At 39.8% G+C, this 15,526-nt stretch overlaps 1 protein-coding gene across 2 annotated transcripts in view; it reads left to right on the plus strand.

The window, feature by feature from the left end:
• Positions 1-15,197, plus strand: part of SNX10 (sorting nexin 10) — a 654,311-nt gene extending 639,114 nt beyond the window's left edge. For both annotated transcript variants that reach the window (XM_044066784.1, XM_044066786.1), the window contains 2 exons: positions 13,490-13,693; positions 14,097-15,197. In XM_044066784.1, the coding sequence (XP_043922719.1) occupies positions 13,490-13,693; positions 14,097-14,226 (334 nt within the window). In that variant the 3' untranslated portion in view covers positions 14,227-15,197. The remainder of the gene's footprint in view (positions 1-13,489; positions 13,694-14,096) is intronic.
• Positions 15,198-15,526: the final 329 nt, after the last annotated feature.

Consider the following 15,526-nt stretch of genomic DNA (forward strand, 5'->3'; position numbering starts at 1 on the left):
AAACAAAGGCAATGGTTGCAGATTTTTCAGTAGTTCTTTATTTCAAATACAATATTAAGTAGAAGGTGTTTCATGACTAAGTTATGTAATGGTCACATGAAAATACTGCAAATACTTCCCATGTTGCATACTTTATGAACTGACTAGTGGCTTTGCCACAAGATTATGCACTTATGGGCAGTTCATATTGTAGAAGTGTTACATTTTTCATCATGGTGTTTTCAAATTGAATACGTGCCACTTCCTTTGTAATTTTTGTACCAAACACATTCCTTGGGAAGTGTCCTGTTCTTTTTCTTTTTTCCTTTGAAGAATTGGAATGAAAACGTTCACTTTACATTTTGTAAGTCCACATCTGATGTATGAATAAACTATAGTTCTTTTTCCCCTTGCCTTGTTAATGCATTTTATTACTAGAAAGAGGACACTTGTGTGTTCCTTGGTTCATTTTATTCTGTGCAGATTTCCATTTTCCAGTCATCTGTTCCTTCCATTTCTGTATGCAGGTGTGTACACTTGTATATTTTGTGTATTTAGGTGTCTGTTGGAACTCAGGACTGCAAGTGTAGCTGTCTAACAGAACAGTGAGGCTTTGCTTGATGGGGGGGGAGGCATATACTAATGCCAGGATGTCTGGCAGTTGGCACTGAGGTTTAAAGCTGAGGGCTGTAGTTCCTGTGGTACTTACATGATTCTATCGGCCCACATTTGCCTACTGTGTGATCTTGAGTAATCGTCAATTACCGGTACATTACTCCAGTGGGCTTTACCTGGTTTGGGTGTTATTTATTATTACTGTGGTTGTATGCCCCCCCCCGGTCTGAGGCACTGCAGTAAGAGATGTTATATGTAAATGTCAGTTGTGCAAGGGTAAAGCCTCACTCCAGAAACACTTTAAAAGTGTAAAAGGGAGTTCACTGTTTATTGGAGCAAAGTAACTATTCTTGTTTTTGTATGAAGAAATTTTATTGACTTTCTTGGAGCATAAAATCAGTTTGACATTTTTATTCCATCTTGACATGCATCTGAGGCTCCCTTTAGTAATGAGTGTATGTGAGACTTCTGTAATACAATTTGTAGTGTTCTCGTTACAGCAGTATGCCATGGAAATCTTCTTACATTATGGTGATATCCCAGTTTTTACTGATATTTTCACCTAGGTCATGTATTCACTTAACTTTCTGCACCTCCTCCTACTTTCCCACCTTTTCTTAGTTCCCACTCCCTACTCCCTTTCTATCCATCTGCGCAAAGTCTTCTTACCACTGATGCAACCTTGTGCTACTATAGTATCACACAGTTACGGTGTCCTATCAGAATTTGACTCAACTGTTTTGTATTGGACAATTATTGCTTTTTTATTTCGTAGAACTGACCGCTTGTATAGCAAAGAATTTACTTATTTTCTTTGAAATCACAGTAACCATCTTCACCTTTTTACTGTACTATTACTCTAGCAAAATAAGTTTGTCAATTTTTTTGTGCTGTTGCTTTTGTACTGTATTGTTACTTTTCACAAATATATATTTTTGTCAAATTTCTGTATATACTGTGGAGCTTTTCTCCTTGGGGCTGTGCTGAAAAGGGGCTTTTGTCCAGAGTTTCACAGTTACAAAATGGAAATAAAAATATTTATTAATGAATTTAACTGGAATAAAAACTGATCCACATGAAATGTTAGGTTCAGCCTGGCTGTGCTCTTACTTGCGCAAGAAATAAAGAAGAAAATGTGAAATATGTTGAAACGAGATGAGCAGCAGAAGTCAAGTTATGCTATTCAAGAACGCATAGAAGTAGAGGAAAATCTTAGAGCCTTTGTCAAAACATGTAGGTAATAGCCAAGTGACTGAAATAATATTAATGTGCTGTTGAAGTATTGGATGAGGTTGGTACAACAGGGGGCTGGGTGGTAGTGTAGCCATTGTTAAAGCAACTGCATTTTGCTTGCTTGGGAAAGAGAATGTTTTAAGGTGCTTTTGTTGCAAGTGTTAATAGAAAAGGTGTTGCTGATTTGGGTATAGACTCCCAGATGTTGGATCCCAAGATAGACTAGGCATGTTCTGTGAGGTTTCATTTTGTATATGGAGTGGGGATAGTGGTATATAGGAATTTGACCCGTGGTAAAGAAGGGGAAGGATTGTGCATTGGTAAGTTTGAGTCCTAGACCCTAGCAGAAGGGTGAGTGTGTACAGTGGCAGCCACTGTGTTTTGTCCAGGGTGTCACATTGATATCCTCTTGGATGGGAATCTCCAGATGTGGTTAGAGATGATCTGGAGTTGACAGATTATATATATATTTTTTGAGGCAGATGCAAACAGAGGGGAGGGCCTTTTTGGATTGTGGTAGAAGGACAACATTGTCTCTAGCTGTACTTTGGGTGGGGGGCAATAAGTGAGATTTCCTTTGCCCAGAACAGTATTTACTTCTGGTCAACTGCATGTGATGAGAGTTGAGAAAGGGATCTAGCTAGACAAAGTTGGTGTTTTCAATTGTCTGAGTGTGATGCTGCAGTTTGAGGAAAATTTAGTCTTTGCTGTGTGCTGAACAGCATAGTTTTGTTGACTTATTTTTATTTTCAGGAATATTTTGTTTTGGTTTAGTCAGTGAGAAAGGTTGAAAAGTCCGAGACACTGGTGTTTACAAGTCCTTCTCTACAGGTGACCATGTCCTGTGAATACAGTAGAAGAGGTACGTTGTTTTGGCATGACATTGCTACATTAACGCCACGCTTCCTACTTGCTGCTTAGTTTAGTGTTAAAAGGGAATGGTGGAAGTAAAGAGAAGATTTATATGCGACTTACCTGATGCGTTGTGTCCTGTTTGGATGTGTATTCTGATGAGAGTATGTGGGAATATTGTTTGGGGGAGGAATCCAAAAATAGGATTATTCCTAAACTTTTGATGCAGGTTTTTGTATTGTCTGGGAAGAATTAACAGTTTTCATATGGATCGTCTAAGGATTTTTCAGGGTACACTGATCCCACTTGTTCATGGCACAACCCATAGATGCATAAATATTCAAAGGCCAAAAAAATACCATGACCATTCTCATGCTGCCAGTAATCCTGCCTCAGGCCGCACCTCCTTTCATAGGTAGGTACTAGGCTATCGGCCCAAGGGCCTACGTAAGCCAACAAGGTTCCCTGGCTTAAGCCACCCAAGAAAGTTATTTTCCTGTGCCACTGTCGAGCAGAGACACAGAAATGATCCCTGGGGTGTATTTCCTATTTCCCATCCACTCCAAGATTTTTCTTGAGTGCTAATGAAGAACTTTGCTTGACATAGATTGGTAGCCTGTTCCAGAATATGGGAAGTCTCTGGGACATGAATCTATCCCTCCAGCATGTCCCATTTATTGTGGTGACAAGGTTTAGGTCCCTAGAACAATGTAGCTCAGAGGGATTGGGATTTCTTTAGTTATAGCATGTCCAACAGCTCTGGGTTTGACATAGCTTTATATGTTAGGCAGAGATCACCTCTGAGTAGGCGATATGCTACGGAGTAAAGCTGGAGTTTTTTGAGGCCGTCCATGTAGGGCATTTGTTTGAGGCCAGTAATCCTCTGTGAGGTGCTTCTGTGGCCTTTCCAGCTGCTGCAGATGTCTTGAGAGGTACATTCCAAAAGGGGCATTGTACTCTCTAATGGGTCTGAGTGTCGAGTAGAGGGAAACAATGACCTCTTTTTTTCCTGGATGGGGAACCCTTTTATGATGTGTGCCACTTAGGACTTCCTGATTACTGTGGTGATGTGACTATCAAAGGAGAGACTACTGTCCACCTGGGTCCCAAGTCTTATCACACTTTTGGTGTTAAGTAGATTGCTGCCTATGTGGTAGTTCATGGGTACAGAGTTTTTACCAAAGGGGATGACACTGCACTTTTTGGCAATGAGCTTGAGGCCATGGCTCTGACACCAGGCATCTGTCTTAGTGAGGCCCTTCTGTAGGATGTCCACATCATTTGGGGACTTGACTATTGCTCCTAGTTTGCAGTCATCTGCAAACTTTGTTAGCCAGAGGCCTTCTGTGTTAGCCTGTACTTCAGAGAAGTAGATACCAAACAGGAGAGGTCCCAGGACGGAACCCTGTGGTACTCCACATGTCACTGCTTTGATGTCAGATTTGGAGTCTGCAACTTTTACAGTGTGGGTTCTGTCAGTGAGCCAGTTAGCAACCCATCTTGTGCAGGGGTTCCTTTCTCCAGGAAGGCCATACCAGTCAGCCCCAGAGTAAATTTGTGGATGCCCATCCAGTCCTCTATTTTTCTGTAAAGAACAATAGTAAGTCACACTGCTTAACATATATGAGAAATTTATTCCAGAGGTGTGGGAGGTGCTGGGATGCAAACCTGCCCCCTCAGTGCGTTATCCATTTGTGAAGTGTTGGGTCCCTGGTTGTAGTATCGGTGGAGATATCCGATTTGGAAAGAAACAGGAGGTTTACAACAGTCTAGGCATGATGTGCAAGAGATCCCTCCTAAGTCATTAAAACACTGAAAGGGCTAAAGCTTCTAGCCTGTCTTGGTAGCTCAGAGACTGTAGACCTGCATTATGTTTGGTTGGGAGTCTTTCCAACTGATATGCTCAGTGAGATGCAGCCCGGAGGGACCATTGTTCTTATAATTGGCCTGGTCAGTGCTCAGTATAACAGTTTAGATTTTGATATTCCTTTGGCAATCAGTTGGGCGAAATACAAGGATGGTTCTGACCATCATTATCACATGATGGTCAAAAGAGAAGTCAAAGTATCTAGGACCCCAGCACATTTTAATTTTGTAGTAGTGTTATTTATACAGTATGATGAAGGGAGTGGGGGTTCTACCAAAAAGTACTAAACTAAGTATTTACTTGAATCCCAATTTTAGTACACCAGGAGTTGACTAGGGAGAGTTCATTCTGGAGGGTTTGAGTGTTGCATGGAGACTTGACAAAAAAGTGCCATTCACGGTTGTCTTCAGACTGTTAGCTAGAGGTCTTGGCTTTCAAATTGGAGATCTGATAAGTAAATACCAACAAGGGAGGTCCCAGCACTGAGACCTGCAGAACACTGCTGGTAACTTTCATTCTCTTTCTGAAACGCCTGCAATTTGCACTATGTGGTTTGTCCTTTATAGGTCTGTAATTACCCAGGTCAGTTGTAAGGCCATCCTTGTGTAGGAGCATCACCACTGCAGTGTGCCACTCATCAGGGAGAAAAGTAGCTACACATTGGATGGTGCGATACCCCTATGCAGCACATTGAGGTACACAGTACCCATCTGCTGTTACAGTAAGAGACAGTATTCCATGTACAAGCTGTGTGACATTGTCCCTTCCCCTGTCTACATCAGCTGTATTGCGCAAATGCAAGCTGTTACTCCCAGTACAGGCCTTTTGCTGTGGCTGTCACACCACAGGTAGCATACTTGGCAAGAATGAAGTATGGCTAGTGTGCAACAGGAGAGCTACTGCATGATCCTGTTACCTTTGTGGATGAAAGACCAGTTGTTTCATATTGTAGTTTTGAAATTTAAATGTTTCTCAAGCTTAAATGGTTCATTTCTCATAAATTAAAAATAAAACTTTCTCATTTGATCCAAGTAGACATTTGCTTTATGTTCACCACATTGTCATCACTCTATATAGCGTGTTTTTAATAAATGCATCTTGCATTATATTTGAAGACCACAGCTTGCAGTGTCAGTTCTAATAGGTTATTGTCCTTTTGCAGGGCATATTCATATCCTGATGTGTTCCCTTCTACAGTGATCAGTTTTTCTTGTGTAACAATTTAAAAAAGGTATGCTCTGTTGTATAACTGTTATGTAGAGTAATCAACCCATGTCTGTATGAATTTACTCTTAAGTACATCCACTCCTCATCCCAACTGCATTCTGATTTTGACGTGCTGCATTAATTTTCCACTCGTGGCTCATGTTATAGCTGGCAGTGGCGTGTGGACCACAGCAGTTATACACTGTCACTACTGTGCCTTATCCAGCACTTCATAAGGGTGGGTAGTTAAGCACTGAAGTGATGTCTAGCTTGATACTGGTGTGGGACTTGATACGCACACTTGTCCATCTTGTACTACATTATTCTGTGCATCTAGTGTGGGTTTCATACAGATTGTAGCATTTTCAGAGGGATTTTTTTTTTGGGGGGGGGGGGTTGGGGAGGAAACTTGGAGTGTGAGTTATTTGACTGGCTATTACGGAGACTAATTTCTGTCCTTATGTGGCAGTTGCTGATTGTATGGCTTTTCAGTTATCTTCAGAATGACCTAAAACTGTGGAGTTTACGGTCAGCCACTTACTACTGATACCAAGCCACAGAAAAACTTTGCCTACTGTTGGCAGAGGTCGTCTGAAAACATCAAGCTCTAATAATTTGTCTAGTCATATTGGTAAATGTGGCAGAGCGTGGGCACTCTTAAGAAGTCTATAGGACGAACACTATGAAAAAGTCAAAATGAAGCTTGTGTGTGCTTGTTTTAAATATCCACAGTTTGGGTATACAAGTTGAAATCTGAATTGTGGTGGGCCATATGTCCCTTTTTAGGGGTTTCATGCATAGTAGCTACAGCATTAATTTATACACACAAAAATGTTATAATTTAGATTTTTCTTCCTTGTTGCTCTTTTTGTGTACTTGCTGACCTTCAGGCCTTCTCTGGTCAGACTTGTACCCGCTCTCTCCCATATAGTGGATATCCCCAGCATAGGGATGAGTGCATCAGGTGGGTCATCATTTTGGGCAGCCATGAGGATGGCTTGTTAACTCTGCCTTCTTTCTGCTTTGCTTACTATTTGGCTGGGTTGAGCACCACATCCCATTGCTTGGGGCAATATGGCTTACCCCCTTACTTGGAGCTGTCATCCCCCCAGCCAATTAACAGCCTGCATATAATGCAGGGTACATCCTATAGAGGCAGCTCTTTAGCCCTGATTTGCATCCCGTGGTGATTGATGTGACCTGCCGCATCAATGTTGGGACCTACTGTGTATTTGAGAGCTACCATCTCCATGTTGAGAGCACCAAGCCTACATTCTGTGTTGGTCTCTAGCCATGATGTTGTAAAACTTGTTTAAATGGGAAGAATCTGCTGACTGTGAACCACCATTTTTTTCTCGTATGAGTGGTGAGTCATCATTGGCTAGTCTCTCCCAAACTTTCCTGGCTGTTCCAGCAAGAGAATCGGTATTTAAACTCATCACCTGGGTTGTATTCAGGACTTTATCCCTCTTTGCCACAGAGCCTGGCCCCTAAAATTTGGTGATTATGGGAGGACTTCAGAAGCTGCATAGGATAACCAAGAGCATATGTTTTCATGTTTTTTCCTACCATCTGCAGGATGGCCGATTTGAATATTTGTGTCCATGACTATTGGTGGACATGGAGGTCCAGAATTTGGGAGTACGGAAGTATGTGGTTTTTAACCCAGCTTCTGTCACTTTTGAAAAGTAGAGCAACAGATGCAGTGACCTGTATGAAATGTGTTGTCATCTTAGTCTGTTTAGGTCACTGAGGGCATTTCCATACATTTTTTTCTTTTTTTGTAATTGGCACATGGTTGGCTTCAGGTTGTGTTCTTCAGCTCTAATTTAAAAGGAAGGAATTGCATGACATGGGAGACTGGAGTCAAAGCAAGTACTTGATGTTCATACCCGACAGACAACAGCTATGCTCCTGTATCCCTTTTCCTGTTTATAACAAAAGGCGCTGCTGCTTCAGAAGAACATTCATCTGACCATAATAACTAATACCTAAATGCAGACGAAACTTTATCCTTGTAGCAATTATGTTGTCCCCACAGTTACTTTTAGGTCAAGGCCAAAACAACTGGAACAAGATCAAAGAAGAGTTCAGTAAACACTCAAATCTGGCAGTTGTCACAAAGCATTAAGGAATATGAGCTATAGTTCCTAGAGTACAGGGGTTGATTGTCTCCTGTGTGACCTTGAGCAAGTCACTTAACCAGAGAGTGCTTATGGAGGGACTGGTACATTGTTCTAGGCTCTTCAGTGGTTCCTTGGAGTGCAAGCCTAATTACTACTTGTGACTCGGTGAAAATCAGAGGCTGGAGTATCCACACTTCAGATGTAGGTAGAAAAGGTTCTAGTATCTGAAAGAGACTATATGAAATCTCAAGCCAGCCAAAAGTTACAAGATCAGCCTTTTGGCATAGTGATGGGATAGATTTTTGACTTGATTAGATCCGGGTTTGGAAGCAGATTAAGGCTGTTTAATGGGCTGTTAAAGAAGTTTGGCATGCCTCTGGACAATTGTAAGGGGAGAGGAAATGTTCTGCATTTTGCAACCTTCTTATTCAGATTCTTGGTTTGTTAATTTGTAAGTCCCTATTGCAAACTTTTTACCTGAGTAAAAGGACTTGGGTGGTTTCATACTAATCTTGCATCTGCAGTCTACCTGAAGGAAAGGGAAGAGAGGGAGTGGTCCTTCTGTGTATGGACCATAGTCTAGGCTGTGCTAGTACTGCGGTAACCTAAATGCTGCACAAGACTGCATTCATTCTCCAGATGAGAAGCCCTATTCCTTAGATGGTATCTGGAACCCTTATTTTGCAGCTTGCATAGACAATTCCTAGACTCCTTAGCACGATTCCTGGAATTGAGGGACGGATTGACTGAAAATGCATAGTTGCACAAAGTCTGAGACTGGAGTTAGAGACAATATTCCTTTTGTCCTAAGATATAGCCATTTCAGAGTTGGAATAATTGAGTTAAGGGGTATGTATGTGTGGGGGGTGGGATTGCCTCCCTCATCATGGGTACAGGGGGACTGGAGTTTGAGAAGCAGTGTTGTTTCTAGATGACTCAAGAAAATGCTGGTTTGTGTGTTGAATTCTGACTAGTATTCTGAGTTTTTTTGTAGTTAAAAATGTAATGTCGGTCTACGTAAGTGGCTGTTTAATGAGCCCATGGTAAACCTATGCAAGCTGCAGCTGTACTTTGTATACCCTCTCAGAACATTGTCTGTTTGGTATCATCAGTCCGTTTGATTTCTGTGCCCTGCTTTTGTATCTTGCTTCTACTGTCACACTCAGCCTGCAGCTCATCTGCTTGTAGGTGCTGCTGCTTCTCCAGCCACAATTATTTCTCCCAAGAGAAATGTACTGCTGTGGGTATTTTATTGCTTTTTTAGCCAGTAGCCCTGCTGGGCTAAGCAAGATGTCCCCTTTTCATTTTTTTACTGTATGCATCATGGCGATCCTTCTCTCTTCATTGGTTCATTACATTTCTTTTTCTTATACAGTCTTCCATTCACAGCAGTAGTAATAGTTCGTAATGCACAAAGTGTATTGTTTTAGCACCTGCAAACAACCTTGGAATGCATTTGTCGCAAAACGCATGAGCATATTTATACACACTGAATGCATCTGAAAGTTCTGTATAAGCTTTAGTACACGTTTTCCTGCAAGTTTGAGTAAGTTAAAGAATTGTGATCCATTTTTCCAAGATGGTCTTCTGGGACAGGGATTTATGTCCCACTCGCAGCTGTGCTGTCATGTTAAGTTCTAGGGCAACAGATTAATATGAAACAGTGATACGTTTACTTCTGTGTAAATCCATGGCTGTGTTGTCCTTGCAAGAGATATGAATAAGTGGGGGAAGAAATGGAAATGTACCCTGAAGTGCATTACATTTTCACAACACTCCAGATGGTGTTTAATTATTTTAACAACTTTCAAAGTGTATAACGTTGCCACCAAAATGCTTTATCCAAATCAGCTTAGTATACTGAGTCTTCCTTGATCCCTTTTTATAACTTTTTGATTTTAAACCTCTGACATCTGCAGACAATGCATTAGTAATGTTGCAAACAGCTATGCTGTCTTATATTTTGTATTCAGCATTTTTGCTAAGAATTATTCTGAGATTAACTATGTATATTCCTTTCTTTTCTGTTGTGTGCGTGCCTGTATGTGCATGTTTATATATGTATATTCATGTGTGTATGTGTGTATATATATATATATATATATATATATATATATATATATATATATATATATATATAAAACGGAAGAATTTGTTTTGGAAACAAATACATTAATGTAAAAATGCATGTGTATTCTTCTTTGAGATGTCTTATGTTAACTGCCTTTCAAGCCCAAACCTTAACATCTATAATTTTCTGGCTGTTCTGTTGGCTTTAACTGTGTAGCAAAAATAATTCCACCCTCCCAGGGCTAGCAGTAGTTTTTAAGGATATTTGTTAGTGGCCTGTGTTTGAAACTGCTTTAGAAGTGGTGAGACTGTAATATCTTGGACCTTTTGAATTTATATATCCTTGCAGCTGCTTCTGTACTTGTCAGTTAAAAGGCTTTTTCCTGCATCTTTAAAATCCTTTTCTGTTGTACAAACATTCACTCACTTGTTGCTTTTGTTGTCTGTGTAGCACATTTACCATTGTGTACTTTTGCAGCTGTGATACCAAAACTGTTGCTGTGTGTTGCATTCTGTCTTCAGACCAGATATGTACATGGTTTGATTGGAGTTGATCAAAATTGTTTTGCCAGTTAGCAGTTGTTTTGCTGTAGTATGGTTGCCATGGGTGTGTAGTGTTATAAATGTAGTATGTGTGCATACAGGGTGCTTTCATTGCATTCTGTATAACATATACCTACCGCAGTCATGTAAGGTAATTCACTGTATTCATTACAGTGCCATTTGAAGAAGATTTTCTTGGATGAGTGGTTCTCCAGGAGTTTATGAATATGGTATAGGGTGGTCTACTTGAACAGTCATGGACTTTCAGGAGATGTGCTTCAAAGATTAAAGCTTTCTGTTTATGTAATGCACACCAGTAGGAGTAATTGGTTAACCAGAAAGCAGTTGGAAAATCTGCAAGCTTTTAATTTATCTAGGATAGCGGGGTACTTTCAGGCTTAAACTGGGAGAATTGCTTTACTTAAAGTAATTTTGTGGCTGTAAGTGTAACACTTGTACAAAGGATTACCCTTGTGTTACGTTATGGTTTGCTGCCCACTCATTTTCCAGTAACCTGATTTGTAAAACACTGAATTCAGTGATTTGGGAAGGAAAGACCCTTCTAGCGCCAGTGTCCCTTGCCAAATTAAACTGCCTAATCTGTAGATATTGGGATTGTTCCTGCAATTTACCTCAGTTAATTCAATCTGGCTGTTCCAAATGCAGCCTGTCCCGACTAGTCAGGGCAAAGTGACCTTATTGTGCCCTCCTATATGTTTGCAGAGTATGCTGGTCAAGGCCTTGACATCAGTAGTGGGACATCAGTAGTGGCAGTCAGCAGACTGGAAAAGTATTGTTGCTGAAGAACCACTGAGTAGCAGAATATTCACCTGACCCACGATAGTAAGCTTACTTACAATGACACACCTTTCCTTTAAAAACTCAAAATCCAGGAGACGCAGGCCCCAAGAGTGGCAGTCTTTTATTCCAAATCAAACTGTGTACCAAGTTCAAGTAAACTCTTTTGTCCCCAAGTAGAGACACTTCATCAGCTCCAATACGATCACAGACAAATCCCTTTAAATTGTCACATGACCTTTTAATAAAATTGATGACTGTTCCTATAACCTTGTGACCAGCCCAGTGACAGAATGTTTCATATTGTATCTGTGCAAATTCTACTCACTTGTGCAGGTTACAGCTACTTAACAGCTGATTTCCTTAAACCATGTGCCATAAATACTTGCTAGTGTGAGAGTTTTTGTACCCCCTGCAGTAAAGTGGGTGCAGCTGAGCTTGGGCCTCCAGCTGTCTGGGCTGCTTGGGGTGTAAGAAGTGTGTGATTTTATAGTGTCATGGTAAAAACGGTTTTACATTTTTCAAAATACTAATATTTCTTGGATGCTTTGTCCCCCTAAAAGCAAGAGTTTCACCTTGGGCTGACATTTTCTTATAGACTTTAAATGGGATATAAACATTTTCCTTTGCATAGTTTACTGGGTGCGGAGGGAGGTCATTAATAGCTTCTGCCTTTTTTGCTTTGCTATCCTGACCTTGTTTTTAAAGCATTTGTATATAAATGTTCATTACAGCAGCATTTGCCCAACATGCTGTTTAAGTACTTGGTACTTAGTCTCGTTAATGGCATGATTGGCATGATTTGGAGCTTTGACTTAGGATAGGTATTAGCTGAAACCTGAGCTTTGGTCATTAGCGCTTTATAAGATTGCTAGTTGTAGTATTATATTCTGTTCTAAATTTGGTGTGTTTTGATTCTGTGTCTTTAGGGGCTGTTGAAACAGTACTGCATAGAATGTAGATTTTAATTGTGTTCATAAGTACTTCCATAAATCTTTATCTTGACCCCTTTCTGTTTGACATGTTTGTGTCCCTGACTGTAGACGTTCTAACCTTCATATTGATGAAGGTTTTGATATCTGTATCTGATAAAAATTGTAATGGGCTGTATTTCCTCGATCCTCATCCATTTCTACTTTTATTTTGTTTGTGTGATATGCAAGACTTCAGTAACTACAACCTGTGCCTTGGCTATGGACTTGTAGTTTTTCAGACAGTGTTACTATGGTCTTAACACCACAGTAACCTTGATTTAGTTGAATGTTTTGATGCAGTAGACATGCACATATTTTCCTGCAAAAGTTAGTCCCATTTTATTTAAGATAATATGCTTGTTCAAACAGTTTAAAAAATAACATGTAGAGACAGGTTCATACTGGTCAGTTTGAACAGCATGTACTTCATGGAAATTTGCAAATCATTCACATGAATTGCAGAGGTTTAAAAAAAGAAGGAAAAATGTTATGGCTGTAGGTTGTCTACTTGGATACAAAGTGTTTTGGTAGGTTTTCTGTTTTAGTCTAAGTCCATTTTGAAAGTGCCTATTAGACTTTTCTTGTAATATTGGAGTGTCCCACATTTTGGAAGGATTAAAATGGGGGAAGTGCTAGATAGTACAGAACTCTGACATGGGCATTGGGCTTGTGTTGGACAAATGACAAAATAGAGCTCACACAGCTGCCAATATTTAAGCCTTCTGCAGTGCCTCTCCCATCACTTCCACTGACCAGTCCATGCCTGACGTGGGGCAAACTCTTTCTTGCAGGTAGATTGGCTTCTCACTTCAAAAACAGAGGATTGGCAACAAAAAAAATGTGCACAGGATCATAGTAAGGTGCTAATTTTCTAGAGAACAGAGAACCCAGTGTAATTTGGAGCTCACTGTCCAGCAGTGAAGGGGTGATTGTATTTTTTTTACCAGTGAATTCTTAAGTAGCCCTTTCTATTGCCCATCATTATTTCTTCAGATCGTTCTCTCTCGCTGTTAGGATCCCAGGAAATTCCATGGTGGTGCCCTGATGTCATGTTCAAAACTTTCTAGTTCATTGCAGCTCAGAAAGATGAATAGTTTGTAATTAAATGGCAGTTTCCCTTTATGCACCTCAAATTTGACTTTTGGCAATAATGGGGAAGGTTATCCAGGAATGAACATAGGGTAACCCCTTAGAAGAAAATAATATTTCATATTTTTTCCCCTCAGTGTTCTACAGTCTGCTGTACTTTTGTCTGACAGTCAGCTGCATCTGTTCCTACAAAGCCAGTTAAGTACAGATGAAATTGAGGCCTGCGTTTCTGGACAGACAGAGTTCTCCGTTAGTGATGCAATACAGCGCTTTGCTACTTCAAACAGACGGTTTCCAGAGGAAAAACAAGAAAGAAATTATTCAGATTCCGACTCAGAAAGGTATTTTTTTCTGTGTGTTCATGTGTTGTATTACAGCCACTGTCCTGTGTGTTGATCTAATACAGAGATAATGAAAAAATTAATTGAGTGAGATTTTATTGAGCTGTGACAGCTCATCATAGAATTCTTTGCGCACACCTCCGCACGGAATTAATGAATGCAGTAGAAATTCAATTATCTGCATTCTGATTATGTGAATTTCATTTAGTCAGACTTGAATTATTCCCTTTTAAATTATCTTGCTAAAAAATATCCAACTGCACTCCAAATGGCTAATTAAAAGTCCAAATTTCCTGTCTTTTCTTTGTGACTGGAGATAATTAAGGTTCTCCTCTGTTACTCAAGCTTTCAGTATGTTGTGGAAACCAATTTCCTCTTATTTTATTTTTTTCCTCCTCTTTAGTTCATCCTCAGGACTTGGGCACAGTAGTGATGATAATGCTTCACAAGGCTGCAGAAGAAACACAAGCCAGGGGGATGTCCTTGGCACGGTCTCCTCATCGTCTTCCCATGAACATCTTGCCATGCCATGAATGAACTTGACAGAATGCTTTAAGAATGAATATCATTTGGGAAATGTACTGTATATTCTGTCCAGATGCTGCATATGGAAATTGAGTGCACATGGTTGCATTGTTGTAGCGTAATTAATATAGGCCGTTCACTTGTCATTTGATATATAAAGTGATTTCTAGTTAAGGTACTGGTATCTCGCACTCCACAACTGGAAAGGAGATTTACTACTGTTGTAGTATTTTTTTGTGCTAATTTATTAGCAAGGCATTCTAGCTTTATAAGGCTTTGATTTTTTTTCTCTCTTAGTGAGAATAGAAAAGTTTGCATCTTTCACGGCGTGAAAGTGCTCATTTCAGACCCTACCACTGTTTCTTTTTATTTGAAATCTTCAAGAGATGAAACGCATTCTTATGCCTATTTTTTGTTATCTTGTAAGTTTTGAGTTTAGTAGTAATGCTGAGTAAATTGTTTCTATCCCAATTATTTATTTTACATAAATGACACGTGAATGATCCTTTTAAGAGCCAGAACAAATCTTTTTATGGTGCATGTAGCTATGTGTATATTTGTGTGTTTGCACAATTATACACATGCTTTCTTGAGTGCTGCCAAAGCATTTCATCAGCACTTTAGTAACTTATTTGTGAAAGAAAACTGTTAATGTGAACATGACACTAGTTGCTCAGAAATGTCAAGTCATGTAATTATGGCTTTGTTAATGCTGTGTTACTGTTGATCACAAAGTAAAGCATACATTTGTAAATATGGGTGCTTGACATAACCCAGCTTTCACTGATGCCTTTTTTTAAGGTTACTCTAAAGTTGAATTAAAGCATCACTTTTCTTTCTGAAATGCATTTATTCCATCAGCATCATGAAATGTAGTTCAGAGGTTGTTACCTTTTAACTTTATAGATTTTGATCATGCCTATTGATTTGAGTACTGTTCTGATGTTTTGTGTACCTAACCCCATAGTTATACTTTTATTTTTGATAAAATGCAACCCTCCTGTCTCTGCCCCATCACTTTTCCTATAAGTTTTATTACTATGCACATATCTTTTTCTTTGTATCACCAGGCAGTTTCTTTTGCATTTCAGTTTGAAAACATTTGAACTCTGTTGTATAATATCTCCCCCCTGTGTCACACCCTGTAGTTGTTTCCTTGGGGGGTGGTGTTAAGGTTGTTGTAATACACTGGTGGTGGTTCCATTATCCTGTTAGGCCTGCTGCGTGGAGGGGATATTCTCTAAAAGGGAAATCAAATACCATGGTTTGGGATACGCTGTCCCCTGACTGATAGCTTGAATATCCCCT

Source organism: Protopterus annectens, chromosome 3.part1 (genome assembly GCF_019279795.1).
Source record: "Protopterus annectens isolate FY-2018-M chromosome 3.part1, PAN1.0, whole genome shotgun sequence".
Taxonomy (NCBI): domain Eukaryota; kingdom Metazoa; phylum Chordata; order Ceratodontiformes; family Protopteridae; genus Protopterus; species Protopterus annectens.